At 49.3% G+C, this 25,860-nt stretch overlaps 11 protein-coding genes across 11 annotated transcripts; 6 read left to right on the forward strand and 5 right to left on the reverse strand.

The window, feature by feature from the left end:
• Positions 1-333: 333 nt before the first annotated feature.
• On the forward strand, positions 334-1,295 carry BO86DRAFT_457406 (MARVEL domain-containing protein). The gene is made up of 3 exons (XM_025677223.1): positions 334-743; positions 794-1,067; positions 1,158-1,295. The coding sequence occupies exons 1-3, from the start codon at positions 659-661 to the stop codon at positions 1,267-1,269; spliced, it is 471 nt and encodes a 156-aa protein (XP_025525963.1). The 5' UTR covers positions 334-658; the 3' UTR covers positions 1,270-1,295.
• A 2,216-nt stretch (positions 1,296-3,511) lies between these two features.
• BO86DRAFT_133991 (putative arginine transporter) lies at positions 3,512-5,771 on the forward strand. Its single transcript, XM_025666129.1, has 2 exons — positions 3,512-4,000; positions 4,120-5,771. The coding sequence occupies exons 1-2, from the start codon at positions 3,781-3,783 to the stop codon at positions 5,601-5,603; spliced, it is 1,704 nt and encodes a 567-aa protein (XP_025525964.1). The 5' UTR covers positions 3,512-3,780; the 3' UTR covers positions 5,604-5,771.
• Positions 5,772-6,853: 1,082 nt separating this feature from the next.
• BO86DRAFT_411137 (putative AMP-binding enzyme) lies at positions 6,854-9,757 on the forward strand. Its single transcript, XM_025674555.1, has 5 exons — positions 6,854-7,171; positions 7,239-7,429; positions 7,503-7,758; positions 7,817-9,407; positions 9,471-9,757. The coding sequence occupies exons 2-5, from the start codon at positions 7,256-7,258 to the stop codon at positions 9,574-9,576; spliced, it is 2,127 nt and encodes a 708-aa protein (XP_025525965.1). The 5' UTR covers positions 6,854-7,171; positions 7,239-7,255; the 3' UTR covers positions 9,577-9,757.
• Positions 9,758-10,068: 311 nt separating this feature from the next.
• BO86DRAFT_390558 (uncharacterized protein) lies at positions 10,069-11,623 on the forward strand. The gene is made up of 4 exons (XM_025672424.1): positions 10,069-10,651; positions 10,726-10,818; positions 10,950-11,298; positions 11,353-11,623. The coding sequence occupies exons 1-3, from the start codon at positions 10,138-10,140 to the stop codon at positions 11,159-11,161; spliced, it is 819 nt and encodes a 272-aa protein (XP_025525966.1). The 5' UTR covers positions 10,069-10,137; the 3' UTR covers positions 11,162-11,298; positions 11,353-11,623.
• Positions 11,624-11,944: 321 nt separating this feature from the next.
• BO86DRAFT_420320 (WW domain-containing protein) lies at positions 11,945-12,894 on the reverse strand (the record flags this gene model as incomplete). The annotated part of the gene is made up of 2 exons (XM_025675195.1): positions 11,945-12,746; positions 12,809-12,894. The coding sequence occupies 2 exons, from the start codon at positions 12,892-12,894 to the stop codon at positions 11,945-11,947; spliced, it is 888 nt and encodes a 295-aa protein (XP_025525967.1).
• Positions 12,895-13,545: 651 nt separating this feature from the next.
• pmp47 (putative peroxisomal membrane protein Pmp47) lies at positions 13,546-14,639 on the reverse strand (the record flags this gene model as incomplete). The annotated part of the gene is made up of 3 exons (XM_025675196.1): positions 13,546-13,664; positions 13,724-14,457; positions 14,515-14,639. The coding sequence occupies 3 exons, from the start codon at positions 14,637-14,639 to the stop codon at positions 13,546-13,548; spliced, it is 978 nt and encodes a 325-aa protein (XP_025525968.1).
• A 1,152-nt stretch (positions 14,640-15,791) lies between these two features.
• On the reverse strand, positions 15,792-16,338 carry BO86DRAFT_134264 (uncharacterized protein). Its single transcript, XM_025666132.1, has one exon. It carries the CDS (start codon positions 16,219-16,221, stop codon positions 15,865-15,867), a length of 357 nt encoding a protein of 118 aa, XP_025525969.1. The 5' UTR covers positions 16,222-16,338; the 3' UTR covers positions 15,792-15,864.
• Positions 16,175-17,833, reverse strand: BO86DRAFT_134180 (Rab family GTPase YPT1). Its single transcript, XM_025666131.1, has 5 exons — positions 17,394-17,833; positions 17,009-17,132; positions 16,896-16,943; positions 16,615-16,842; positions 16,175-16,544 (listed from the first exon to the last, which is right to left on the reverse strand). Exons 1-5 carry the CDS (start codon positions 17,402-17,404, stop codon positions 16,350-16,352), a joined length of 606 nt encoding a protein of 201 aa, XP_025525970.1. The 5' UTR covers positions 17,405-17,833; the 3' UTR covers positions 16,175-16,349.
• Positions 17,834-18,256: 423 nt separating this feature from the next.
• On the reverse strand, positions 18,257-21,552 carry BO86DRAFT_317029 (M1 family metallopeptidase; the record flags this gene model as incomplete). Its single annotated transcript, XM_025668152.1, has 12 exons — positions 18,257-18,851; positions 18,911-19,123; positions 19,193-19,635; positions 19,686-19,756; positions 19,781-20,027; positions 20,083-20,108; positions 20,169-20,285; positions 20,344-20,461; positions 20,520-20,741; positions 20,792-21,216; positions 21,288-21,457; positions 21,518-21,552. 12 exons carry the CDS (start codon positions 21,550-21,552, stop codon positions 18,257-18,259), a joined length of 2,682 nt encoding a protein of 893 aa, XP_025525971.1.
• An 814-nt stretch (positions 21,553-22,366) lies between these two features.
• Positions 22,367-24,116, forward strand: BO86DRAFT_342160 (TFIIH/NER complex subunit SSL1). Its single transcript, XM_025669104.1, has 3 exons — positions 22,367-22,771; positions 22,870-23,205; positions 23,283-24,116. The coding sequence occupies exons 1-3, from the start codon at positions 22,542-22,544 to the stop codon at positions 24,076-24,078; spliced, it is 1,362 nt and encodes a 453-aa protein (XP_025525972.1). The 5' UTR covers positions 22,367-22,541; the 3' UTR covers positions 24,079-24,116.
• A 340-nt stretch (positions 24,117-24,456) lies between these two features.
• Positions 24,457-25,541, forward strand: BO86DRAFT_342163 (DUF5572 domain-containing protein). Its single transcript, XM_025669105.1, has 2 exons — positions 24,457-24,949; positions 25,020-25,541. Exons 1-2 carry the CDS (start codon positions 24,687-24,689, stop codon positions 25,348-25,350), a joined length of 594 nt encoding a protein of 197 aa, XP_025525973.1. The 5' UTR covers positions 24,457-24,686; the 3' UTR covers positions 25,351-25,541.
• Positions 25,542-25,860: the final 319 nt, after the last annotated feature.

Consider the following 25,860-nt stretch of genomic DNA (forward strand, 5'->3'; position numbering starts at 1 on the left):
TGGCCCGCCTCCCTGTCCATTGCCGTCATTAAACCCCAACTTACCAACCCTTGTAGGCTCCGTCTTTCCTTTTTCTTGTTCTTTTTACTTATATTTTCATTTTTAATTCCATCCTTTTCCCCTTTACCATAATCTTTACCAGTCAGGGTCGACCAATCCAAGGCGAGGATGATGACGATGATGTCAATGCGGTAAGGAGATCCGCTACTCACAATCCCCACCGCCCTCGAAAGAAGAAAAGAGAAAATAAGAAGAAACACGTAGGACTGCAGGCTCCAGGGCTTTGGGTGTATATAGCAGACAGGTAGCCATGAAAGTACCTATCGAGTGCATCACAGCACCAACACCCAATCCAAGTGCTTCTTGGCGGACCTGGCCGATGATTTGCTGCGTAATTTATATTTAGTTGTCAAGCCACTTGTGCAACCGCACTGATTTGGAACCACTGTATCTGCAGGCATACAAAACTCCCCTCATCGTCTGCTACCTTTCTTATCCATCAGCATAACTGCATCGACCCCCAGCTGTCTCTATCAGCGCTTGCTATATCAGACCAGTGGCTATAATAAACAAGCACACGCGATATATCTTCACAAGACGCTGACCCTAGACAACTTCACCCACCAAGCAACTTGATAGATAAACTACAACATCGACCATGGCGGCAAATGTCCCTTGGATTCTACCTGTTCGAGCTGCTCAAGTCATCTTTGCTATCATCGTTCTTGGGTTAACAGCATACTGTTGGTTCATCTCCACCTCACAGCAATTGTTCGTCTCTGACAGGTAACAGACATCAGTTGGTATAGCTACAGTGACACCGTGAATTTCATGCTTTTCAACGGCATATGGACAGCTTTCGTGGCCGCACCTTACCTTGCCTTCGCACCAATGTACTTTCCACGGGTCGCCCATATACTAATCATGGTGGCTGTCGAAGTAGTCACCATGATCTTCTGGTTCGCAGGGTTCATCGCCCTGGGTGTCTACCTGCCACCATCAGAATTTTGTCACTGGAGTAGATGTCGGGCACTGCAGGCTGCAACCGTGTTTGGGGCATTTGAATGGTAGGTGGACACCGTTCTCGACGACTGCGATACCACGGACGAGGGTCGAATAAGAAATTGATGGAACCTGCTCACAATCGCATTCTTTAGGGCACTCTTCGTCGCCACCACTGTAGTAGCTACGCGCGAGGCAATGCGATCAAGATCCAACAGTGCGAGTACGAAGCCTGGCCCGTATGCTTCTGGCCCTGTCAATGTGTGAACAACGAAAGCGGGGATCGACCAATTCACGTCTTAGCGAGGGCCTCATTTGTGGCTCGCCAAGACTATTGATGCCACCCAGATACTACGGACAGGACGATTGATGACGATATGAATCATAGTGCTCATAGTTGAGAAGGGGAAGGAATAATGATTTAAGGGCAGCTACGTGGCGTTCATGTGCTGGAATTTGTATATTAAACTAAGTAGCAAGATACCCATGTCTAAAATCAACTGAAGTCTTATCATTTCGGCCTTGACTCGTGTTTGAATTCGTGGTTATGGCAAGACCAACAAGCTTGTTTCCAATGACACTGATTTTGCAACTGACATAACTCAAGTTACACATACATAGTTTAGTCATAGCCTGGATGTGGATTTGAGCTTCGTCGTATCAATCGCTCTCGTAGCAAACGCAAATTAGGGTTGTTTATCCGCCAAACTATGCACGTTTCATTACGTTGAGGTGGATAATCAATCCAATCTTGATGATGACCCACTGAGGGGGAAAGTTTAAAACCGTCTCTATTATCTAGATGTACTATGTGCTGTAGTTGATGCATGTCAGATATAGGAAGCCTCTTCCGGAAGTGACAGTGTGATCATGACCTGCAACCACGGAGGCGCAATCTGAGGGATAAGTCTTTGGATTGGCAAGGAGGCGTCGCGGATATCAAAGGAGATGGGCATGGAAGATAAACTATCAGACTCAACGAGGCACGTATCCAGAGGTGGGAGTGCCTGTGAGGGCAAATGACTGCAGCGGAGAAACCTACACGCACTTGAACTACATATGTAGTACTTAGAGATTGACTATGAGGTCAAGTGGCAAGTACGAGTACTCGAGTAAGTTCACTTAGAGAGTACATATATATGTACTCTAAGTCTCTAATAGGTAGTCGTACTCGGTAAGTTACTACATGAGTGTCTCCAGTACACCTGGTTTTGTGCTAAGCAAGCTTTCTGTATTATAGGTACAGTACTCCGCACTACGTACCACATTGACTTATCACTCGTACCCTAATTTATCACTTATCATGTTTTTATAAATAATAATCACTTTACTAGGCAACCAAGTAAAGACCAAGCAAAAGTTCCCATAGGGCTGGCTGGGCTGGGCGCTGCCGACCATGCATCGGTCCGCTCTCCGGCGATAGTCTGGTACGTACTGTACTGTACATACCTACGGAGTAGTCGTAGTAAGTATGTAAGGCGGTAAGAGCCAAAGGTCCTCCGTCACTTCTCCGTTCTCCGTTCTCCGTCCTTTCCGTCCGTGGGTACTCAATACATCATGCAACAGCTGCGTCGCTTGACTTGGTCTGTCTTTCATCGAATGTAACCCAGATGGCCATTACACCTTCTGATACGTTTCTTGAAGCAAGCGTCCTGATGTCGACTTTCAAATCGGTCGGACATTTAAATATGTACTGTACGAGTAACACTATTGGCTTCTCTCTCTTGCAGCCCTTTTCCCACCTTTCCCGCCCGCTCCCTCGGGCCGATGACGGAAAAAGCCAGTGGCAACGCTGCAACAGCCGGTAAGCTTTACGAGAGAACAAGAAGAAAAAATTCTGTCTCAAGCTGGCGATTATCTTTTCTAGGGCCCACTACAGTGGAGCGGCATAGTTGCCGAGATAGGGTTTCCATTCGTTGCCTGGGGACAGCCAGCGGTGCTCTATAGGACCATCAACCATGGATGGAGAAGCTGGAGGATCCTCTAGTGCGGTAAAGTGGCACCTCTTTTCCACGCGCCTCTTTCCCTCGTGCCTCTTCCAGTCCCAGTCGACTACCCCTGCATTCTGCGCCCAAGTTCTAGACAGACGCAAAAAAGCTTCCCCGGGTGTTGGTGGTGGCCAAGGACTGTCCAAGACCTCCAAGATGGATTTTCTCGGGGTAAGCCCAGGTCGAATGGTCGACGCAACGAATTGAGTACGTATCTGTGGTCGTTTCTATTAGTGATACGTGCCTGTCATTGCCTCCTCTCATCGTGCAGAGTGCAGGTGGTGGATAGAGGCGGGAGACTCAACTCTTTTGCCCCCGGGGTTGCATCCGCTGCTGGACAACCCTAACCTATTCCTTTTACATAACATCTTCTGGTTCCGCGAAACACAATTCGATTATGTTCGCTATCTCGGCCAAAGTCGTCAATACGTACCGTACCTGGTCTCTGGCCGATTGGGGCCCTGAGGGGTTGTTTTGATTTCATCTTAGCGTCTGTGGATTTTCTTCGGTGTGGTCCGACAACTGAGGAGCCACCGTTAAAATCTGCTGGATCGACCCAGCCTTGAAGTGACTCAATCAAATCAAACCTGTCTTCCCCCCGGTGGAGTCTGTTTCGGTGGCCGCCAGTTCATTTTTCTCCTCTTCTTCCTGCCAACTCCGAACCTAGTCTCATTTTTGCCTTTCGCGTGGTCTTCTCTACTCATCTGACCGACTGACAACCTCGCCGGCCTGCCCACCACCAAGCAAGGCACGAGCAAATTTCCACTACCGGACCGTCGAGGGGTCGAACATGGCCTTCGGGAACGAGCTCGACATCACGTCCAAGTCCGCCGAAGGGGGAAAGGGAAAAATGATGCCTGGCGAGGAAACGGTCCAAGTTCACACAACGAACCCTTCGCCGGACCTGAATGACTTCGATTGCGAGAAGCATGGCGCCAACAGCGAGTCCAACCCGTTGCCCCAGCTCAAGCGGAAGCTGAGAAGTCGGCATTTGCAGATGATCGCTATCGGTTAGTGAACTTTGTTGGTTCTTTCCCCGAACCTTGGAATTATCTTGCCTCTTTTCTCCCTGCGCAGCATACATGCCACCCACGAGAAGTGCTTAAGCATAGACTAATCCCAACTCTAGGAGGCACCATCGGCACAGGTCTCTTCATCGGTAGTGGTACTGCTGTTGCCAATGGCGGGCCCGTGGGCGCCTTAATCGCTTATGCCTTCGTCGGAACCATCGTCTATTCGGTCATGACGTCTCTAGGAGAAATCGCAACCTACATTCCCATTCCGGGCGCCTTTACAGCTTATGCTGCTCGCTTGGTTGACCCCAGTCTCGGCTTCGCTATGGGTTGGATATATTGGTTTTCGTGGGCCTCGACATACGCGCTTGAACTCACAGCCACAGGGCTTATAATTCAATTTTGGGACGATAGCATCAATATCGCCATCTTCATCGCCATCTTCTGGGTCGTTATCACGCTTCTCAATTGTCTGCCTGTCAGCTTCTACGGCGAATTGGAATTCTGGCTTTCGAGTGTCAAAATCATCACAGTCATCGGCTTCATGATCTTTGCGATCTGCATCGATGCTGGCGCTGGAAAGGAGGGCTATCTAGGCTTCCATTACTGGGTGCATCCCGGGCCGTTTTCCCCCTATAGTGGTGTTTCACCCGATTCAACCGCTAAGTTTGTTGGCTTTTGGTCCGTACTCATCCAGGCCGGGTTTGCCTACCAGGGAACGGAATTGGTAGGTATTGCAGCTGCGGAAACCGAAAATCCCCGCGTAACGGTCCCCGCAGCCATCCGCAAAACTTTCTATCGGATCCTATTTTTCTTCGTTCTCACTATTTTCTTTATCGGTATTCTCGTGCCATATACGAACGACGATCTTCTCACGGATGGGAATGATGCCAACTCTTCGCCATTCGTTATTGCCGCCAAGCTTGCGGGCGTTCGTGTGCTGCCACATATCATCAACGCAGTCTTGCTGACCGTGGTTCTTTCGGCTGCCAATTCGAATGTTTACAGTGGTAGCCGTATCCTGATCGGCTTGGCGCAAGAAGGATTTGCTCCTCGTTGGTTCAAGAAGACCTCGAAAAAAGGTGTACCTTTCTTCAGCGTGGTGTTCACCTCTGCTTTCGGTCTGCTTGGATTCATGAACGTTTCCAATTCTGGCAGTACTGTTTTCAATTGGTTGGTCAACATCGCTGGTGTGGCCGGCTTCATTACCTGGGCGTCGCTCAACGGCTGTCATCTGGCTTTCATGCGTGCCCTGAAGGCTCGTAACATCTCTCGCGATTGCCTTCCGTACAAGGCCTTGTGGCAGCCGTACTATTCCTGGTATGGTCTGTTCTTCAATGTTCTTATTATCATCACTCAGGGCTTTACCGCGTGGATTCCCTCCTTCGATGTCACGAGCTTCTTCACCGCTTATATCAGTTTGATTCTTTTCGCGGTGCTCTACATCGGCCACAAAATCGTTTACCGAACGTCTTTCGTCCACCCGCTCGAGGCTGATATTGACACGGGCCGCTTGGAATTGGAGAATGAGACGTGGGAGACATCTGTACCGACATCTAGCAAATGGTACAAGAAGGCTTTCCATGCGGTCCTTGGATAATCCCGGGCCCGGACTAGCTCATTGACTAGGAGTTTTTGTTTTGAGCACAGGCGCCCTCTTGATTGCGTTCTCGTCGGTCGTGGAAGAATTCCTAAGACTGATCTCTTTTCTTCTTTGCCTGATTAATTGAGCCCGGCACATACATACTGGAAAGTTCATGCACATATAAAATCATCTGGGGTTCCGATTGCATTGGGGTGAAAGGCGGGTTTCTTCGCTCTATGATGGACGATGGTTTGAAAAAGCCATAGAGCCCAAGTGCTTGCCCTCGGGGCTTGCTGCAAAGCCTATTTGTACAACATATATATTCTATCTGGAGGGGATGTCAGCATTGGCATGGCGTTTGGTGCGAGACTTTGCTCATTAATCTATTACTTTCCTAATGTATCATATTTATGGCTTCCGCCTACGCTGTGTTGTCTCTTGGGAATGAAGTCAAGTTCACTTAGGAATAGTGTTCTCTCCTGTGGGTATCTCCGGATCGACTACCAAGGTACGAAGTAGTAAGTACCAATAGCCTGCATATGTGCGTGCATTTGAATTTCCCCGCGGCGGGTTAAGATCTGCGCCCGTGATGCATATACATCATCGATCTTCGTTAATTCACATGAAGGTCCACGTGCTCGAGAATGGACACAAGAGCAGGCTTCGTACCCGAAGTAAGTTCCACCTGACATCTGTTACTTTGCCTATTGGGCGGTGTGGTGGCATTGACCAGAAAGCATGTGAGGGCGAATGACTCCAACGCTTCAACATCTCATCGGACGGCGACTTGCACAACCTGCTAGTCGACGGAGTCCGGAGTTTATACCTAGTCCTTTGGAAAGTGAGACATATTATACTCAGTACGTGTATGTAGCAGCAGCCAGACAATCAACCTGTTTCTTATCCTGCTCTTCTCCTATCTCTTTTCTCATAACTTGTGAGCATGCGCAATGGCAGACAGAAGCGGAAGAAGCATCATAGGAACTCTTATTGCAGCAGAATCCCGAGTCAAATCAACTTGAGCACGAAAAAGAGTCTTATAGTATGGTTATGAACCAGTTCACCGTCGACGGATGCAAAAGCCAGTCGAGATGGAAATGGAAATGGCCGGCGCAATGGATGGCCGAAAAGAGTAAGTGCCGAGGCAGTCACTCCCAGCACCTGCTCTGCAATTTGACATCGCGTGGGGGAAGAAGCCGGGCCGACCAGTTAGAACTCGTGCTTTCGGTCTGAATTCCGGAGAAACCGCCAACCTTGAACTGAGTGGAGGATCTCTCCTGGGGCAAATGAAAGTGAATGATTGAGGGAGGCATTCCTTCAATCCCTCTTCCTCCTCCGCTCTCTTTATCTCTCTCCGGTTTTTCTCTTCCCACTCCTACCACCTTATCTATCCACTCGCCCGGTTGTCCTTCAGTCTGTTTCTCAGCCTCTCGGTCACTTCCATTCCCCCGCTTCGTTCTGTCATCTACTTCCTTGACGAGCATTCTCCCTCCCCTGAGTCACCTTGACCCACACGTCGGGATCTTTTTAACGCAAAGTACCCGGCTTCTTTACTGTTAGGTTGAGGGGCTCTTGAGCTTGAGGTATCTTTCTCCGAGACTCAGGAGACCACCTGTGCAGCTGTTCACTAACTCGATCGCAATCGAGCAGTCACGCTCCTCGTCGCAATGTTCTTCTCCCAGCTACCGACTCACCTCCAGCGCGCTACCGAGCTACAGCAGGAGCCCCCTAAAGGCAAACCTTACGGCGTTGCCCTACCGGGCACCGAAAAACCAGGGCGCTCTCCCGTCTACCGGACCTGGAACTCAGCCAAAGAACTAGTAAAAACACTAGATCCTAACGTATGCTCGTTCGCGGACCCTATGAGATGAGAACCACATTGGAATTGTTGTTGACTGGCTTCGGTTTTCTTAGGTCGCTACTGCACACGACATATTTGAGTCGACCGCCAGTAGAGTGCCCAAGAGCGACTGCTTGGGATGGCGCCCATATGATCCGATAGCACAGGCCTACGGCCCATACCAGTGGATGGATTATGAGACGGTTCAGAGGCGACGTACTGCTTTTGGTGCTGGTCTAGTCGAACTACACCAGAAACATGGCTGCGATCGCACTGGCCAGTATGGAATTGGCTTATGGTCCCAGAACCGCCCAGAGTGGCAACTGACTGGTATGGGGCACACCGTCAAATATGGGTTGAGCATAATTGCTAATGCTCTTTTCTATAGACCTTGCCTGTATGTCTCAAAGTCTGTACTCGGTCTCCATCTACGATGTTCTCGCGGCAGACGCTACGGAGTACATCATCAACCACGCCGAGTTGCACTGTGTTGTGACTTCTTTGCCTCATATTCCCACGCTGCTGAAATTAAAGCCATTGTTGCCCGGCCTGAAAATCATTGTCAGCATGGATCCTTTGGAGGCCGGGGAGCCCGCCGGCCTTTCTAAGCGCGCGCTCCTCGAATCGATTGCGGCTGGGCTGGAGGTATCTATTTACACCATCGAGGAGGTGGAAGAGCTTGGGACGTTGACGAAACGTACCTGCAATCCCCCAGGCCCATCTGACATAGTTACCATAAATTATACGTCCGGCACCACAGGGAATCCCAAAGGGGTGGTCCTGACCCACGAGAATACTGTCGCGGCAACTTCAAGCGGCCTCGTAGTAACTACGCAGGCACCTGGTGATACTCTGGCATCCTATCTTCCACTAGCACATATCTATGCGCGACTATCGGAGCATGCAGCATTCTGGGCGGGGGCTCGAATTGGCTACTTCCATGGCAATATGCTGGAACTCGTCGATGACCTGAAAGTCCTCAAGCCTACTGGATTCATGTCGGTCCCAAGACTGTTCAGTCGCTTCGGAAATGTCATTCGCTCGGCTACTGTGGACCAGCCCGGTTTCAAGGGAGCTTTGTCGAGACATGTTGTTGCGGCGAAGACAGCAAACTTAGAGAATCCCGATGCTAGCAAAGCCACAATAAAGCATGCGGTGTATGATCGCATCTGGTCGAAAAAGGTTTCCGCGGCGCTTGGTCTGGAGCGCACTAGAGTGATGGTCTCTGGCTCTGCGCCTCTGGACCCGACCCTCCACCAGTTTTTGAGAGTGGTTACTGGTACCGATATAATTCAAGGTTACGGGTTGACCGAAACATACGCCATTGCATGCGCTCAATCTCCGCGAGATCTGACTGCTGGAAATTGTGGGCGACTTGCTCCATGCAACGAGGCCTGCTTGGTCTCTCTGCCGGATATGGAATACTCAGTCGATGACAAGCCTTTCCCACGGGGTGAACTGCTCTTACGTGGAGGGAACATCTTCCGTGAGTATTATAAGAATCCAGAAGAAACGGCCAATGCTATGACTGAAGACGGATGGTTCCGGACCGGCGACGTTTGCACCATCGATGATATGGGCCGAATCATAATCATTGATCGTCGCAAGAATGTCTTGAAGCTGGCGCAAGGAGAATATATTTCCCCTGAGCGTTTAGAGGGCGTTTACCTGTCTGAGCTGGGTTACTTGGCACAGGGCTATGTCCATGGTGATAGTGTACAGACTTTCTTGGTGGGTATCTTTGGCGTGCAGCCTGAATCATATGCCCCGTGGGCCAGCAAAGTGCTCCGCCGAAGCATCGAGGTCACGGACATTGGCGGCATCAAATCGACGTTGGATGAACCTCAGATACGTCGCGCGGTGCTGCGGGATCTTGATCGCGTTGCAAAGAAACACAAACTTGCCGGCTACGAAAAAATCAAGAACTGCGCGCTGATGCTGGACCCTTTTACAGTCGAGAACAATCTATTGACTCCGACGTGAGTGGAACTCCCTTCCGACTTCCTCCTGCGCAAGTCTGACCAGATATCTAAACCCATTAGTTTGAAGCTGAAGCGTCCCCCGGCTGTGAAGAAGTATCGCCAACTCCTGGACGACCTATATACGAGGGCGTTGGCTGAGGAAGCCGCGCCGAAAGCCAAGCTCTAGGAGACACTGGCCTCGATAATATGTTTATGTGCTAAAATCCAGGAGAGCATGCTAGCCAACTCAACTGCTGGAGCCGCCTTGTATATAATTTCCCTGTAGTTTTTCTCTTTTTCGTGTAATTTAGCACTTAAGTGATTTTGGGATCCAAGGCTTAGCCTTTGAGCATGGTCAAAGGGTTGTTCAACCTAGGGGTGGATAAAGTATTGTACAGTACTGTACTGCAGTTACTGCATACATAGATAAGGCAGTCATGATTCTTAACACCGGAGATTTGCAGGCTGCGAACAAGAAAACATCGATTGTCTAGGAGACTGAACTTGGGTTGGGCCATGCTTAGAAAATGAAATAGATAGCCATCACTAGTATAGTGAAGAGTGACAGCACATCTAAATTGGTACTCGGTGGTAGGCCCGAATGATTGCTTGGCGCTGGAGTTTCTTGATACGTAAGTTACTGTACGATAGTCATCCATCATCTGCAACTCCCCGGTTTGACCCCAACTCTTTCTTTGATCAATCCAACCAGTCCCTTCGAACTATCAACCAGCGACTGCTGCCTACCATGCGCTCGTCCAGCAGCCCCCTTGTGGGACTCTTTCTTCTCCTGCTGTCTACACCAATGCTGGTATATTCAGCCCTCACGATCGCCATTCCCTCATCCAATCTGCTCCCCAATCCCCACGCTCTCCCCGCTGGAACCCATGCGACGTTGACCACGCTTCCCTCGTCGCCCTCGTCGCCTTCGCAACTGACTGCATCCCTCACTCGCTCTGCGACATTCGTCTTCGCCAATATCCCTGCCCAATCGAAGCCTCGATCCTACATTCTCGACATCCGCTCGCCGGATGTCATCTTCGCCCCGTACCGCGTGGACATTGCCGCTGATGGAAGCGTTCTCGGCGTCTGGGAGACCTTCCGCGCGAACCCCTGGGATAATAGAGGCCCGGAGAAGTACATCCTCGATGTCACTACTGCCGCTGGGCAAGTTGGAGCTGTCTCTGCTGCAACCACGCCCGATGTGACTGTCGAGGCCCGAGTCCTTGCCCGGAGAAATTTCTACGAGGAACGCCCCCGGTGTATGTTCTATCTGAATAACGACACATTGGCATGGACCATATGGGATCGCTAATCGTTCGTCCTAATCAATTAGTCTCGCCCTTGGCGCTGTTCAAGAATCCTATGATCCTACTAGCTTTGGTCGCTTTGGGATTTACATTTGGCATGCCGAAGTTGATGGAAAACAGTGAGTTGCCTCTCTCTCTCTTTCTTCACCCGCAGCATTTTCTTTCCTTTTGGGACACTCTTATCCTATTTTTGGTTCAACCATGACCCGTTTTGCCCTTGTTAATGCTTCCGTGTACTCTTGCGCTCTAGTGGACCCCGAGATGCGTGCCGAATTCGAGAAACAATCTCGCTCCTCCCCGATTACGGGCGCCACACGCAGCGCCATGGCCGGCGGCGGAGCGCCCGGCAATTTCGACTTGGCAGGATGGATGGCTGGAGCCACTCCCAGGCCCGCGCCCGGTGCTGACGGAGTTGCTGCGTCGGGCAGAGATAGTGGGGGTGCTTCTCGGAGAAGAGGATAGACATGCAGGCCCTGCGGCGTCGGAATGACAACGCAGCGCGAGAAGTTTGGATGCTCGCCAACCTTCATTCCTGTGCTCGTACAGGAGGTAGAAAGCTCGACGTATAACATTAGAGCGAGCTTAATCAAGCGAACCTTGTCAGCTTATAATCCCCCTTTACCTCGCTTTACCTACACCTAACGATGGCATAGGCTAGCCACGCTTCACAACCATCTTGCCTCGCGCCCGGGAAAGAAGCTCATATAGAAGGAAGTATATTTCATCCGAGGATTCAGATCTAGCGTTTGAATTTGATTTAACATAAGTACATGATTCAAGTCCAGCTATTTTGACATTGACGGAAAACATTCCTGAAAAGGAGATATTGATATAGCTTCCAACAAAAAACCACGGAAGTTGCCTAGACGAGCAGACAGTTTGGGTTAACTCACTCTTGAGCTAGGAATGTTGGATCGGATTCGTTGGTTGCCCACATGGCAGATTGGATTTATTGTATGCTCTGGTCTGAAGTACAGTAGATTCCTACCCAAGATATACCCGAGGTGAGTTTGCAGGCGAGCTGTGGATAATACATCATGTCAACAACAGTTACGTGCGGGCCAGTGGCGGGAGCAGCGGCCGTTGAGCTGGACCACACAATTCTAAGAGACACGAGCGACAAACCGTATACATCATCATATACATCATCATGACACATAAGCTATTCATAAGGGCACCTCGCGCAGCCAGGGTTCGCACATAAAACATCAAAACAGAGATGGGCTGAACATAAAGGGAGACGCTTTAGAAATCACCGCCGAAGTCATCACCACCGTCAAAGTCACCCCCATAATCATCCCCATAATCACCTGGGGGAGGACCGTAATCGTGCGACATGTCTTCCAAAGCATCAGCGAGCAGCATGCCACCAAGAAGCCCACCTCCAACACCTAAAGCTGCAGCCCCCGCGGTGCCCATCCCAGGCCGTCGCTGTTGCGGCTGTTGTTGGGTTGGGTAAAAGCCACCCTGTGGTGGATATGATGGGTAACCATACCCTGTCTGTTGCGGAGCATAACCAGCGCCACCACCGTAGTAGTACCCGCCTTGAGGGTAGCCATATGACTGTTGCGGTACGGGTTGCTGCGGCCGAGGGAATGACGCGCCGCTATTACCGGCGACTTTTCCTTTTAACTTGCTGAAGAACCCTTTGCTACGCTGCTGAGCCGGTCCAGGAGAAGGGTTCTGCGATTGTGGTTCCGAGGACGGATATCCAGCGGTTTGTCTCCGAGAACCATCGGTGTAGTAGTCAGATGCAGCACCGCCCGAGTTCGCCGGGCTCCTGCGACGAGCTCGAGCATTCTCCTCCACCTGTAGCTGAGTAGCAAGCCGAGCATCGTCATCTAGATTATGGTGCCCGGATTCTGGTGAAATGTATGTGTTCCTCGAATCAAGAGGTTTCTTGTCACGTGAAGAGGAGTCAGCAGGACCCGACGCATCGTAAGACGGTGGCGGCTCGCTCGGTGGTCCATGTATTTCTGGTTCTGCTTTATGCGGTCCTTCGGGACGTTCCCATTGTGATCGACCAGTTCGTAGGTTTACGAAGAACCTGAGGTCGTTATCAGCCTTGCTCGATCCATCTTGCATTCGATGACTGGGTGATATGCATACCACTGATTATAGCGGTCATCATACTGAGCCTTCCATCCTTCAGGGACAGAAGGGGTCGGAGGGCCGGGCGGCGGGGCGAACGACATGAATAATATAGATGGTAACTTAAGCTTAGTACTTACTTATGGTTTCAACAAGACAGTAGTCAGTTATCAGAAAGAAAACAGAAAAAAAAGAACCAATCTCATCTGAAATCAAACCAGACGGGGAAGTGATTCCGGCTTAAGGTTGAACAGAGGACATAGGTGTCGTAGATGCAGACTAGAGGGTGCATTATATACAGCGAGCAGTGGTAGTTTTCGATGGTCATCGCCCTGTGGCGCTGCTCAGCCACGTGATGTCATTGTGGATAGATGGAGATTGGTATCACATGGGAAGAAAGTGTCTAGTAATCACTAATCATGTGGTTAACTGTGTACATACTGTCTTTGTATACTACTCTGTGAATAAGCAAAGTTCGGCCAGACCATTGACTGACTAGTCAAATCAGTCAGGTTTAGATCCACCAATGACCAAGAGCTCATGCCACTTTACCATCTGATGCATAATTGAAACTTGCCCCATCAAAGACAATGTCCAAATCTATACCAAGAATCCCTTGCTGCATAGTGAGACAGGATTGTAAGGAATATCTAAGGAGGAAAAGCTTCCCTAAGTTCGCTGTTGGCTGTCGTGACTGTCAGAATCCCTCCCACCCTTACCCAAAACAATACTGCTCGTAGTGATACAGCCATCCTCTACTTCGAAATCCCACGGCCCCTCTTCCGAATGGAAACCATAGCCTCATACAAAACATCCTTAAAGCCAAACAAGAATGCCGCAGTAATTGCACTTTGGGTCACTTTTGGTCCAATTCCTGTTTCAATAATGTAAGCTGTCTTTCACCAAGCACTTCGTCAATTCGGGTTCACTTGCCTTTGTATAGGCCAGCATAACCTTCTTCCTGAATTATTTTCTTCAAGCTCCCATTCAAACTCTCCCGGGGCCCGTCTTTACTTGCAACATGCATGCGGCTCTTGACTGTGATGTAGGGATATGTGATCGAAGTAGCGAGTATTTTACCAAGGGCGCCCAAGTAGAACGCATCCTTGGGTGTCATCCGTCTGCGACGCTCGACGATGTTTTTCAATTGCTCAAAGATCGTATATTGCAAGATAGGGTTGACCACCAATACGAGAGCTGGTAGGACACCGGCGAAGAGGGCCTTTGGGCCCTCTCGGCGCAGCAAGTCCATCAGTGTAGCAATTGTCGATGCTCGCTCCTTTCCAGGAAAAGCACCGGGCAATGACTCCTGATCCGAATCAGACTTGCGGGCTGTCATTCTGGTATTTACCACCCAAATCGGATTGGTGATCATGACTGTGGCGATGCCTGCAATAGCACCGGCAATCATGGACTCAACGGTTGTGAGCTTTCTAGATGCCCTTCCTGCTTTTGCAGCTGCCTTTTCGAAGGCGGAGCGTGTCCATTCATACCAATAGTAGTAAACGAAATTGGTAACACTAATACCAAAAAGTGCCGACTCAAGTCCCGAATATAGTCCGGCAAACCCCTCCCTCCGGACGATGCGACGAACCGCGTCATAGATTGTCGAATGCGCCCGCTTGGATTCAACCTGGGCCCTTGTTGAGAGAGTGATGAGCGGGTAACTTTAAGGTTAAACCAAGCGTTAATGAAGACCCAGTCGAGCAGGAAGCGTTACTCACGTCAACGCCATCGAGAGAATGCCGCCTCCCGCACCGGCCAAGGCATGCGCTATGTTATCGCTCTGTTGCATGGCAGCGGATACTGCCAACCCCTTCTTCTCCTCATGGATACTTGCTTGAGACATCGACCACGGACTCTTCACGCTGCGTCCAAAAATGATGCAAAATTAATATGATAAAAGGGAACTTGCTTGGACTGAAAGTAATCCATGCGTTGCAATACTCACAAATATGATTGAGCGAGTTTGGAGGAGGGGCTTTCTATTGTCCCAACTGAGAGAGTCAGGTCAAGGAAGGGCGCGCGTTGCAGGAAGGAGCGAAGCAAAAAGTCAAGACACAAACAATAAAAAGCTGCAGGATGTTGGTTATTAGAGACCTTATCAAGGCAAGGTTAAAAGGGGGGACCAGGTGAAAGGATCGAGTTTTGGTGCACCGAGATATGTAGAAGGGCGAGAGAATGACTCGGCTCAGGAGATAAAAGCAACGATGCTCATGACGTTTGCCGAAATTTGGGCCTCGGCTGATGTCCCTCTCCCGCAAAATTCGGGGATCAGTCGCGTGTTTACCAAAGGTACTGTGCCCAGTAGGATATTGACCAGATTCTAGCGGCAAATGCTGACATGTACAGGACTGGAGCTGGTGCGATGAAAGGGTAAGTAGCTCACATCGGCACGCCTACCCCAGATGTACATGTATGTACTGTATACCGCATGGTTAGTAGCCAGATAGAGTGACATATTGGAGTCACGCTTGCTTACGTTGTTATCGTTATCGTGGATGAGGTACGTTACAAATCTGGAGCGTACTGTACGGTACATACATCGCAGGAGCCAGTAAGCCCAGAAAAGAAATTTCAGCCAAGTACTTATGAATTTACTTGCATTCGACGGTAGGTAACTTGGACAAAAGCTCAAATGGCTAACCAGTCAGGTGCAAAAACATGACTAGTTTGCCGACACCTTACGACGTAGCAATTCAATGCGGAGAAGCCAATTTCGCATGTGACATTCATTGCCTTCCTGCAGTAACCAATCAATCACTTAATGGGCTGCCGACCCCCAGCCGGAGGCCACCCCACCCCACCTCCCCCCTTCCTTGCAGAGGTGGGTAAGGACTGTACTAGGTAGGTGCCTGTACGGAGTACTCAACTGTACATTAGTTGTCGCCCCTAAAAACCATCTATCAGCCTGGGATGGTAGTTAGCCACTTATTAATCTATTAACTGAGTAGAAAAGTCTAACTATACGGAAGGCAAAATAGTAGAGAAGGGATCAGGAGGAAGGGTGGGACCCGCAGTGATAAGAGCCCACTGGTTCGACGCTTTTGCTTAAAGATTCATTGTCTTCTGAATTAACTAAATATTCGACCCCGAGCGAGTAAACAAGGCAAACAATCCAACTTACTGGAAGAAAGATCAATCGAATGGAGACTTGTGGGAGAGACACTAGTAAGGAAGAGATAGAAACTCGAAAGGATTATGGGTGAGAACCGGCGTAGTGAAAGCAAGAAACAATGAACAAAGGAGGCGAGGTGGGGGCTGGGCAGGGGAGACTGAAGAAAACTCAGCAAAAAGCAGGCGGGGATGAAAGTAGGTGCATCTGTGGTGTGACAGTGTATAAAGACGAAACGCAAGCCCTCTAAAGCATGAAAAATGAAACTATTCCTATGGTCATTCCCAGCATGAAGGATCTGCATCCACCCTAGCATTGGGAAGACAGCCAGTGATGAGGCGCAGCCGGTACATCTTCCCCCTAGCTCATCTTCTTGGATCCCATAACCCCCCTTGTGCCGTTACACGTTGGAAGGACAGCACCTGGAATTACAAGCACAGACGCCTAACAGCAGCCGCCAGAAGAGCCAGACTGAACTCCCTGGCCCTGGCCAACTTGCACAGTGGGCTTGTTGTTGACGGTGGCAGTTCCCATACGTTCCTTGATCTGTCTAGCCATTGTCAAGAAAGCTTGCTCGACATTCGAGGCATTCTTGGCCGAGGTCTCCAGGAACGGTATTCCGAGGCTGTCCGCAAATTCCTGTAGCATTTACATACTCCGTCAGTCGCCGACCGGAAAGCTCTAGAAACTGGCGACTGTAAATACATACCTTGGCCACTGTGTACTCCACTACCTTCTTGTCTTCCATATCGCTCTTGTTGCCCACAAGCAATTTATTGACACCCTCGGTGGCATAACGGTCAATTTCTTGGAGCCACTGCTTAACGTTGTTGAATGAGTCCATATCAGTCACGTCGTAGACAACGCAGATGCCATGGGCACCACGGTAATACGACGACGTGATAGTCCTGAAACGCTCCTGGCCCGCAGTATCCCACTGAAATGCATTAGTGATCCCTGGTCATCATGTCGCATTACCGGCTTCCTTACAATCTGGAGTTTCACCGTCTTCCCGTCGAGTTCAATAGTGCGAATTTTCTAAGCGTACTATTAGCAGGCCGGTACACGGAAAAGGCGGAGCTTGAGTTGGGAAAGACACCTACAAAATCGACACCGATGGTGGAGATGTAGCTTTCCGTGTAGGTATCATCGGCAAATCGAAGAAGCAAGCAGGACTTTCCAACACCAGAATCTCCAATAAGGAGAAGCTTGAAGAGGTAATCGTATCTGCTCAAAGCGTCAGCCTAGCTGAGAATGAGACACCGGGCCGCCCATCTTCGTTCTCGCAGTTGGAAAGGGAGTATGGAGGCGGGGAGAGATCGGGGCAACTCTAAACGAACACACAAATTAGCAACGTGCCGGCGGGTCAGTAGAGACAATCCGAGGGACTGCATGTTAGATGGAATATGATGCAAGAGTTTGTGGTGATTAATACAACAGCACGCAACCCCGATGCATCGCTCGGGGGCGGATCCAGGCACTTACGACTCAGGGTTCATGGTGGAAATGGTGTGGAGGTATGTGTCGAGATTTGCAGGTGCTTAGAACAAAGAAAAAGGATATCGAGGACTGATTCAAAGCTATCTGGACACGTTTGAATGAGAAGGTGCAGGTAGGAGTGGCAGCAAGCTGTGATTGTAAATGATGCTCGGAGTGTCTGTCTATTAAGCTGAGGGTGACCAGGCGGTCTCTTGGAACTGGCGGTTGTTGCGTTGCTGACGACTGCAGGAGAGCAGGGGAGCCCAACGTGCAGGTTCCAGCCGTGGGCTGCTGGTGACCGTTTCACACTCCAGACCCACCCACCTACCTCAAAGCCCATGGACCAATCTGGATTAGTGTCCTGGTACAGAAAGTCTTACTAGTTAGTCCAACAATTGGGACAATAACTCACTGTTACTTGTAGTTAGGTAGTTAAATATAAGTAAGCGTGGTAGTTTCGGTGCGTTGGGAATAGTCACATTGTTCATTGGCATGTTCCAGTAATATCTTCTGCAGAATGTGTCATGGGTACAACATGGTCCACTGTCCATCAGAACCACCACAAGAGCTAGTCATGCAGATGTACGGCGAGGATAACTGTCGGTCAATTTGAGATCTGCTCGTTATTCGTTGTTCCTCACAAATAATCATCTCCTTTTAAAACCATTAACACTACTCTATCTTGACAGACATCCAACGAGCCAGTGAAGAAGGTGGGAAAGCACTTCTACACATTGCTTTATTCAATCTCGGCTGTTTCGCCTGCTATTGCTCAGGTGATTCTCCCAGCCACAGTGGGGCTGGCTCTCACTGAATAACTATGTCATGCGAACCACCTCCTCAAAAGAGCAGCAATTGCTGTTTCTAACTAATCACATATACCCATGAGCCTGAAGCCACTCCAACACCAGACCCTCATCTCTGTCTTTGTAGTGCACATTTGTGCGGATGCTATCAGCAACAATGACCAGAGCACGGTCGTAGGCACTGGTATCCTTGTCCTGAAAGAAAGCAGAGATGTCGGTTTCAATGGTATGATCGGCGAACTTACAAAGTCCCATGCGCACAAAGCGCTCGAAAACAACATTGTTTGTCGATAAATGAGATTCAACCATGTCCCAGTGCGTTTTCATGTACTCCCAAAGTAAATGGCGAGTGCTTGAATTCGAAGCAAGTGAAACCGCACCGTTATGTATGTCCTGTATAGCAACCTTGTCTGAGAAGACAAAATCCAGGTAGTCCCTGACCAAATCAGGATTTTTCGTGCGTCCAAGAGCCCCTAGGCAGATCTCTTTGCCATCGACAGAATCGGTTCTCAAATATTCCTCCTTGACGGAAGCATACTCTTGATTTCCACCCTCAGAAACTATAACACCAAAAATGACAGAGCGCAGGTTGGTATGCACAGCGTTTTTGTCTTTAGCCGTGTTCCAGAGCTGGAAGCGTCGTGTTGCCTCGGAAATCATACTAACGTTGAATTTTAGTGAAGGTCTCAGTAAGCAGCATCAGGATGTGAAGACACTTACTCTTTATGCCCAGCATGGCATGCCATTCCAATCAAAAGTTTCCGGAGCTGTACAGTAAGATAATCATCTTCGGGCTCAAACTCCCAGCCGATTTCTTCAGCGGCTTGTGAGACTAATTCGAGGGTGAATCTCTTCAGCCCTGACGAAACCGAGTTGTTCTGTGCAAACACCGAGCGTAGGTTTCCGATGGAAGTTGAGATTTGAGACCAGATCCTAGAATATCAACATTGTTAGACTGAGATTACAAATAAGACGCACCAATGGTGTTCATGGGACGCTGACAGGTAGTTCTTTTCTTCTTTAAAACCACTCAATAAAGATAACAAGGCAGTCGTTGTGCCATTACCAGAAACAGCAAGGGCAGCAGCATCGCCGATCAGGCCAATCTTATCCTCAGTACTTAGTAGATTCAAAGTCTGTCCGAGTTTAGCCAAACGATCAGCAGGATAATTGGTACGGTAGAAGCCAGAAAGGTTCTTGTTTATCTTGTAGAAAGATTCCTGCCCCACACCGGGGACAGAATCTGATTTAGATACCAGAGCACCCTTATTTGTGTCAGACGCCTCACGGGCCGACTGAATACCTAGCGGAATCCACCATGTTGTTTCGTCCTCCTCTGGTTTGGCATCACCTGTCGAGAGAAAGCGGTTTTGCCGGATGTTGATTCGACCCGGCTCCTCGGTGATAGTGATAACAGGGAATCCGATCTTGCGAATCCAAGGATCCTACACCACCTATTAGTTCAAGAGACCTCAATTGAACTCAAAAACATTACCATGAAGCTAGTTACATCCTGGTTGGATGCCTTGCTTAGAGCCGACCAAAGATCATTTGTGGTAGCATTGCCTGTACAGTATCAAAATCAGCAACCCCATATTCGCAAGCTTGTTGCATTTGCCAACTTGCCGTAAGCGTGTGCCTTGAGATACGCAGCTACACCGCGTAGAAAGGTCTGTCGGCCGAGGTGATCACTCAGCATGCGAATGACCGAGCTTCCCTTCAGATAGCTGATGTGATCGAAGATCTGATCCACCTCGAGAGCGTTTCTGACAGGTACCTCAATCGGATGTGATGCCCGCAAAGAGTCAAGCTGGAAAGCTTGTTGGACACCCTCAGCCTGTGTGCCGGTCAACATAGAACCAACATGTGGAGTTACCTCGGGAATTGCGCACAACAAATTGAGACCAGATATTCCATTCTGGATGTAGAATCTAGGTTAGTTCTATTCAACAATGACCACACGATGGCCAATACTTACCAGGATAGAAGTGGTCAACAGCAAGCCAACCGACCCAAGTTGCAAACCCTTCGTTAAGCCATAGTTCGTTCCACCAATCCATCGTAACGAGGTTGCCAAACCATTGATGAGCCAATTCTGGGAGCATTACAGGTTACATATGAGGTGGTATTGCCTTGAAAAAAGAAAGACTTACCGTGCGCGACCACATAAGCAATGCGGTTCTTATACCTGGTATCGGACTTGCCCTCTTCAAAAAGCACAGCAGTTGTTCGATACGTTACGAGTCCCCAGTTTTCCATAGCACCCATCGCCTATACAGCATTAGTAGGCTTGTTTGATGTCTTAAAAGCGTGAAGGAAGGTTGTTCACAAATTCATGGACAGCGAGAAGATCCGCCTTGGGCAAGGGATATTCTATCTCGAATATCTCGGAGAAGTAGTCAACGGTGCGATGAGCACATTCTAAAGCGAATCGAGCTTGTTCTTTCAGACCTCTGGTTGTATAGACACGGACAGGTATACTCTTTCCTTGATATTTGCGTTCTGTCATCGCCTCCACGTATTCGAAATCGCCAATTGCCCATGCCAGAAGCTGGATTTAATGTTAGAGGGAATCCTGGCCGAATCACTGGAAAGACTCACATATGTGCTCATGACGGGAGTTCTCTCAAAAGAGACAACTTTGAGTCCCGGCTTACGTCCAGCCCTCTCATCTTTAATAGGCATGTTGCTCAGAGCAGTTTGACAAGTGGGCACCTCGATCTCAAAATCAAAAGTAGCTTTCAGATTTGGTTCGTCGAAGCATGGGAAAGCCCGACGCGCGTCACAAGACTCGAATTGGGTACTCAACATGTAGTGGAAGTCTCCTTCTTTGGGTGTGTCTCCAGCTGGTTCCACAACAGGGGTGTATTTAGAGCGGTAGAACCCAGCCATCGCGTTGTTCATAGTTCCGGTAAAATTCACCGAGAGAAGAATATTTGAGGGTGCAATTTCCGACGGGAACTTGAAAGTCACCCGCTCTGAGGTTCTATCATAGGTGATCTCGGATGCTTCGGACAATTTGGTCCCTAACGCAGGCTGTCAATATTATGGCAAAGGGAACAATTGTGAGCAGAGCCGGGTGCAGGTGATGACGGACCATCTTCGCCATGTATTTCGACTTTCTGAACCTCGATTTCCTTCGAGTTGAGCACAATCTCCTTCGTAGGGCGGGTGACTCTGGCCTTAACCCTGATGACACCATTATAGCCCCAGGAACCACTGAACTGTAGATCGAACAAAGACACATCGTAATGGACTGGGACAGCTCTGTGCTCGTCGTTAGAAAGGTGTCTTTTGAGAACCGTAGAGTCACGGTTTGCAACTCACACGTCCGGGAGGACATCTCTGTCCTTTGATGCCATTGTGCGGGTGCGGAAATCAGAAGAGCAACACCTTGCGGAGGACGGATGGCCAGCAGGCGTGAGGGTAGGATGCAAATGTGTGCGCGGGGAGAGCGAAAGAGCCGATATATGGCGGGAACGCGAGGAAGCGAAGGAGGGGGGGCAGGGGAGGGGAGGGGAGGGGCAGTAGAGGGAAACTGGTCGGACCGGCTGATAAACCAGAAATCGTCCACGGATTGGAGCTCTGACACCAGTACGTGTACATCTGGCTGGCGACGCTGTGGCGGCTGTGCTTCTGACGGGACACCTTCTTCCCCACATTTATGCTAATGGTATCTGGATCTGGTCAAACGAGCCTAAATTGGGCAAATCTCTGTCTACGGTCATCTTCAGCCCATGCCACCAAGCCTTATTTACTTGTGACGATACAGATATGGGGTGGTACGCATACATACAAGTAATTCAGATAATCCGGAGTGGGGAGGAGATTGCAATGAGGGTAAGAATCCTGAGAGCCTGGAGACAGAATCACTTCATGGTGTTTTACAGAAGGCTCGGGTAAAGACTGAAAGGCAGAGTGGGAGTGGGGAGGGGAGGAAATCGTACGTAAACGAAGCCTAGTAAGTAAGAATGATATGAACCCAAGAGTCAAGCAAATTTTAGTACTCCATAGTTATTCAATGATTATTATTTTGTTCCGTCAGGACACAGACCGGAGCTCCGACGGAGCTTGGACCCTTTTCGGGAGATGAACGTAATTCCTGCTTATTTCATTATCTAATCACGGCCGAAGGATGGGTTAGTAGTAAGTTACTCTTCCTAGTCGAACTACACAATATTCCTACTGCATGCACTATCTAAGAATACCTTACAGAATTGATACTAAAGGTGTCTAACCACAACACACTAGTCCCAAAAACCGCTAAAGCCGATCTTTCAAGCATCTTCACCTACCCTGTTCGTTCGCTTTGATCCCAGATCCGTCCTTCGCAGCCTTCAAAGTTCTAAACATGGCCGATTCCGATGAAGAGTATGCTGGAGAAATCTCCGAGGATGAGGTAGATGGCAGTCATATCTCATCTCGAGGCGGAGCCGCTCAACCGCCGCGTTCAAAAAGGAAGAAAAATCGCGGAGGCGCCGAATGGGAGGTCTCAAGGACTTGGGAGAGTTTGGTCGAAGGCGCAGATGGCACGATCAATTCCACAGTAGAGGGCCTGCTTGAAGCTGGGAAAAGGAAGAGGTTAGCTTTTCTTTTCTCTCACTCTTGATGCATGTCGAAGGCGAAAACAAACGACATTGAATACAGGTGGGTTATGGTGAAGCTGAAAATCTTCACAGACTTCTACGGGACACCACTCCACTACAACGAGGCATTATCCGCCACCTTATCCTGATTCTTGATTTGTCACACTCAATGGCAGAAAAGGATTTACGGCCAACGCGATATCTCCTGTCTCTGCGCTATGCCCAAGAGTTCGTCAGAGAATTCTTTGAACAGAACCCGATCTCTCAGTTGGGTGTGCTTGGCCTGAGGGATGGCCTCGCAGTACGGGTTAGTGATATGAGTGGAAACCCTACTGAACATATCAGTGCAATTCAAGCCCTACGAGAGCATGACCCGAAAGGTCTTCCTAGTTTACAGAACGGGCTTGAAATGGCTCGAGGTGCTCTCTTGTATGTTCGCACCATCCAGAGTATTGGCGCAGCTAATTTGCGCCTACAAACCACACAAACTAATCCATGTTTCACAGTCATACTCCCACTCACGGTACCCGTGAAGTCTTGATCATCTTTGGTTCCTTGCTCTCCTCTGATCCAGGTGATATTCACCATACCATAGCAACTCTGGTTAGCGAAAAAATCCGTGTTGGCATCGTGGGCCTTGCTGCTCAAGTAGCCATCTGCCGCGAGCTTTGCTCTAAGACAAATCATGGCGATGATGAAACGTACGGCGTGGCTCTTAACGAGCAGCACTTTCGTGAATTATTAATGGGCGTCACCACCCCTCCGGCCACGTTTTCTCAAAGGCAGTCCGCAAGTTCCCTCCTGATGATGGGATTTCCATCCCGTTCTGTCGAAGCCCACCCTTCTCTTTGCGCGTGCCATTCGAATGCTTCTTGTGGGGGCTATTCCTGCTCTCGATGCAATAGCAAAGTTTGTGGCCTTCCTGCCGAATGCCCTTCTTGCAGCCTAACACTAATCCTTTCCACGCATCTTGCTCGGTCTTATCATCATCTTTTCCCATTGATGAACTGGGTCGAAGTTCCATGGGCGCGAGCCTCGCGTAGCCTGGCCTGCTTCGCTTGTGGTATAACTTTCCCCCCAGTGCCCCCTAGAGATCAATGGCAGGCCGCAGATGTACAGTCTAGAGGGATGAGCGTAAGCAGTCGCTATGAATGCACCGTGTGCCGTAACAATTTCTGCATTGATTGTGACCTTTTTGCTCACGAAATTGTGCACAATTGCCCTGGTTGTCAAAGCGAGACCACATTGTCAACAACGTCTGGGCTGCTTCAGGTAATTGACAGAATGGATACATCGGCATAACCTGGTCGACATCATTCACAATACTACGGGACCTTCCGGTTCAATGACCTACTTCATACAGGAATTGCACATCTCCGTAAGCCTTACACTGTAGATACTGGTGCAGAAAAAAACCATCAAAGTCAGTTTTGGGGATGTTAGATCCGCGGCTACCATATGGCCACTCTGCACGGAATGCGGTTATTCTTGCAGGTTGGCTCTGGTGTGGTGTCATGGTGATGCAGTAGGCACATCCTTCACTACAATCCGCATGTGACAATCTGAGCGAGCGGATATCCGGTCATGAAAGAGGCCAAGGAGTGAGTCGAAGATGGCACCGATACTTTAGGAGGTAGCAAGCTTGAATATCTGTGTCAAAGAAATCACTTGAATATTGAAACAAGCTACCAAGTGCTGTGGCCTTGATTCGATTATTGGATTTCGTAGTGGTTGCGGAATAGACAGACCTCGGCTAGTCTTGTATTCTACTCCGTACCGCTTGTCACAAAACCCAGATTCACATGCCGCAGTTCCGCTTGTCTTGACGCTTCAATTGACAAGCATCCGATACATCACCTTTGACATTAGCTCATGTCCGATATAGTACGCATTGGCTCCTCAATACGGTCATGAATCCCACGCGTACACCTGCTGTGTGGGAGGCTTCAATCCAGTCTTCAGGCAAAGAGGCAGTTCCTCCGCCTGGAGTCGAGCAGGAGAAGTGGGACACTGAGCTCTTTGAAAGACTCAGTTCCTATCCATTCGAGGACGATCATGAGTTTGCACACGGGCTCTCGATAATTCTCGGGCACCCTGAGATACCAGCGTCAAGGGCGGAGATTGACCGGAACGATGACGTTACGTTACAGGCTAAATGTTTCTACTTCTCGAGGTTAGAACTTTCAACAGAAAATTTAGAAACCATAGCTCTAACCATGACTGTCGTTGCTCTCACGGTTCAGAAAAGAGAAACTCCCGACTCCCGTGAACGTCGGAAATTATCAACTATGGTTACAAGCCAGACCAGTAGCAGCTGAAGCTGCTGGTCCTGTAAACCAGCAGCAACTCAACAATGTGGTATCTGAAGACCATGCAAATGCGCCGTTGAAGCAAGCAGAACCCGCGTATCCCTCCTCATTCGCTCATATAGTCGAACTCATTACGACCGGGCAACCCATACCTGGAATTCAGCAGATCCCAGACACTATACTTGCTGGCCAAGATACTCCAAGTGCCAGGTCGAGGAGACGGAAGCCGTGGGAGCTGGAAAGCGGCGAGCATGTTAGCAGATGAATGCCGACTACGGGCTGGTTTTCAAAACCGTACTCAACCAGCCAAGTTGATTCCTTGCCTTTAGTGGATGACCGATTGGGCCCTCATCAGTATGTGAGATCAGTAGTCCGATATGTCATATTAGTTCATAGGTAACAATAAGAGCTTCTGCAAAGTAGGTAGTAAAGTGGCAATAATTCATGATTTGTCGTAAACCAACCTCTCGCACAAGCAATTGTATTTTGACGGCACCTTCCTTGTCTTCTCCTCACACTTGAAACAATGAATGAAAAAGAACATAGGTAATGTAGCATCGACATCATCCCATCTCGCTAATTCTCCTGGTCGCTTCTCTTCTTCACCTCTTCGCCTTGCTCCAGGTAGATATAGGAAAGAGCTGTCCTGGATCATGAGCCACAAAGAACCAGCATGGTGCTATAGGAGCGCATATGAAAGAATAATATGTGAAATTCGTCTGACTTGGACAAGATGAATCACGCACAAAGCGCAGTGCAGCCCTTCGAAGCGTAA

Source organism: Aspergillus japonicus, assembly GCF_003184785.1.
Source record: "Aspergillus japonicus CBS 114.51 unplaced genomic scaffold BO86scaffold_38, whole genome shotgun sequence".
Taxonomy (NCBI): domain Eukaryota; kingdom Fungi; phylum Ascomycota; class Eurotiomycetes; order Eurotiales; family Aspergillaceae; genus Aspergillus; species Aspergillus japonicus.

Coding starts and splice junctions, on each gene's coding strand:
- BO86DRAFT_133991 (XM_025666129.1), top strand. CDS start 3,781: ATGGCCTTCGGGAACGAGCTCGACATCACGTCCAAGTCCGCCGAAGGG. Junction 4,001..4,119: donor TTTGCAGATGATCGCTATCG/GTTAGTGAACTT, acceptor TCCCAACTCTAG/GAGGCACCATCGGCACAGGT.
- BO86DRAFT_134264 (XM_025666132.1), bottom strand. CDS start 16,221: ATGCTAGGGTGGATGCAGATCCTTCATGCTGGGAATGACCATAGGAAT.
- BO86DRAFT_134180 (XM_025666131.1), bottom strand. Junction 16,843..16,895: donor AGACGGTGAAACTCCAGATT/GTAAGGAAGCCG, acceptor AATGCATTTCAG/TGGGATACTGCGGGCCAGGA. Junction 16,545..16,614: donor TGGAGTACACAGTGGCCAAG/GTATGTATTTAC, acceptor TAAATGCTACAG/GAATTTGCGGACAGCCTCGG.
- BO86DRAFT_390558 (XM_025672424.1), top strand. CDS start 10,138: ATGCGCTCGTCCAGCAGCCCCCTTGTGGGACTCTTTCTTCTCCTGCTG. Junction 10,652..10,725: donor CTACGAGGAACGCCCCCGGT/GTATGTTCTATC, acceptor CTAATCAATTAG/TCTCGCCCTTGGCGCTGTTC. Junction 10,819..10,949: donor GCCGAAGTTGATGGAAAACA/GTGAGTTGCCTC, acceptor CTTGCGCTCTAG/TGGACCCCGAGATGCGTGCC.
- BO86DRAFT_342160 (XM_025669104.1), top strand. CDS start 22,542: ATGGCCGATTCCGATGAAGAGTATGCTGGAGAAATCTCCGAGGATGAG. Junction 22,772..22,869: donor GAAGCTGGGAAAAGGAAGAG/GTTAGCTTTTCT, acceptor AAATCTTCACAG/ACTTCTACGGGACACCACTC. Junction 23,206..23,282: donor ATGGCTCGAGGTGCTCTCTT/GTATGTTCGCAC, acceptor CATGTTTCACAG/TCATACTCCCACTCACGGTA.
- BO86DRAFT_457406 (XM_025677223.1), top strand. CDS start 659: ATGGCGGCAAATGTCCCTTGGATTCTACCTGTTCGAGCTGCTCAAGTC. Junction 744..793: donor TCTTGGGTTAACAGCATACT/GTTGGTTCATCT, acceptor GACAGGTAACAG/ACATCAGTTGGTATAGCTAC. Junction 1,068..1,157: donor GTGTTTGGGGCATTTGAATG/GTAGGTGGACAC, acceptor CGCATTCTTTAG/GGCACTCTTCGTCGCCACCA.
- BO86DRAFT_342163 (XM_025669105.1), top strand. CDS start 24,687: ATGAATCCCACGCGTACACCTGCTGTGTGGGAGGCTTCAATCCAGTCT. Junction 24,950..25,019: donor AAATGTTTCTACTTCTCGAG/GTTAGAACTTTC, acceptor CTCACGGTTCAG/AAAAGAGAAACTCCCGACTC.
- BO86DRAFT_411137 (XM_025674555.1), top strand. CDS start 7,256: ATGTTCTTCTCCCAGCTACCGACTCACCTCCAGCGCGCTACCGAGCTA. Junction 7,430..7,502: donor TAAAAACACTAGATCCTAAC/GTATGCTCGTTC, acceptor CGGTTTTCTTAG/GTCGCTACTGCACACGACAT. Junction 9,408..9,470: donor AACAATCTATTGACTCCGAC/GTGAGTGGAACT, acceptor TAAACCCATTAG/TTTGAAGCTGAAGCGTCCCC.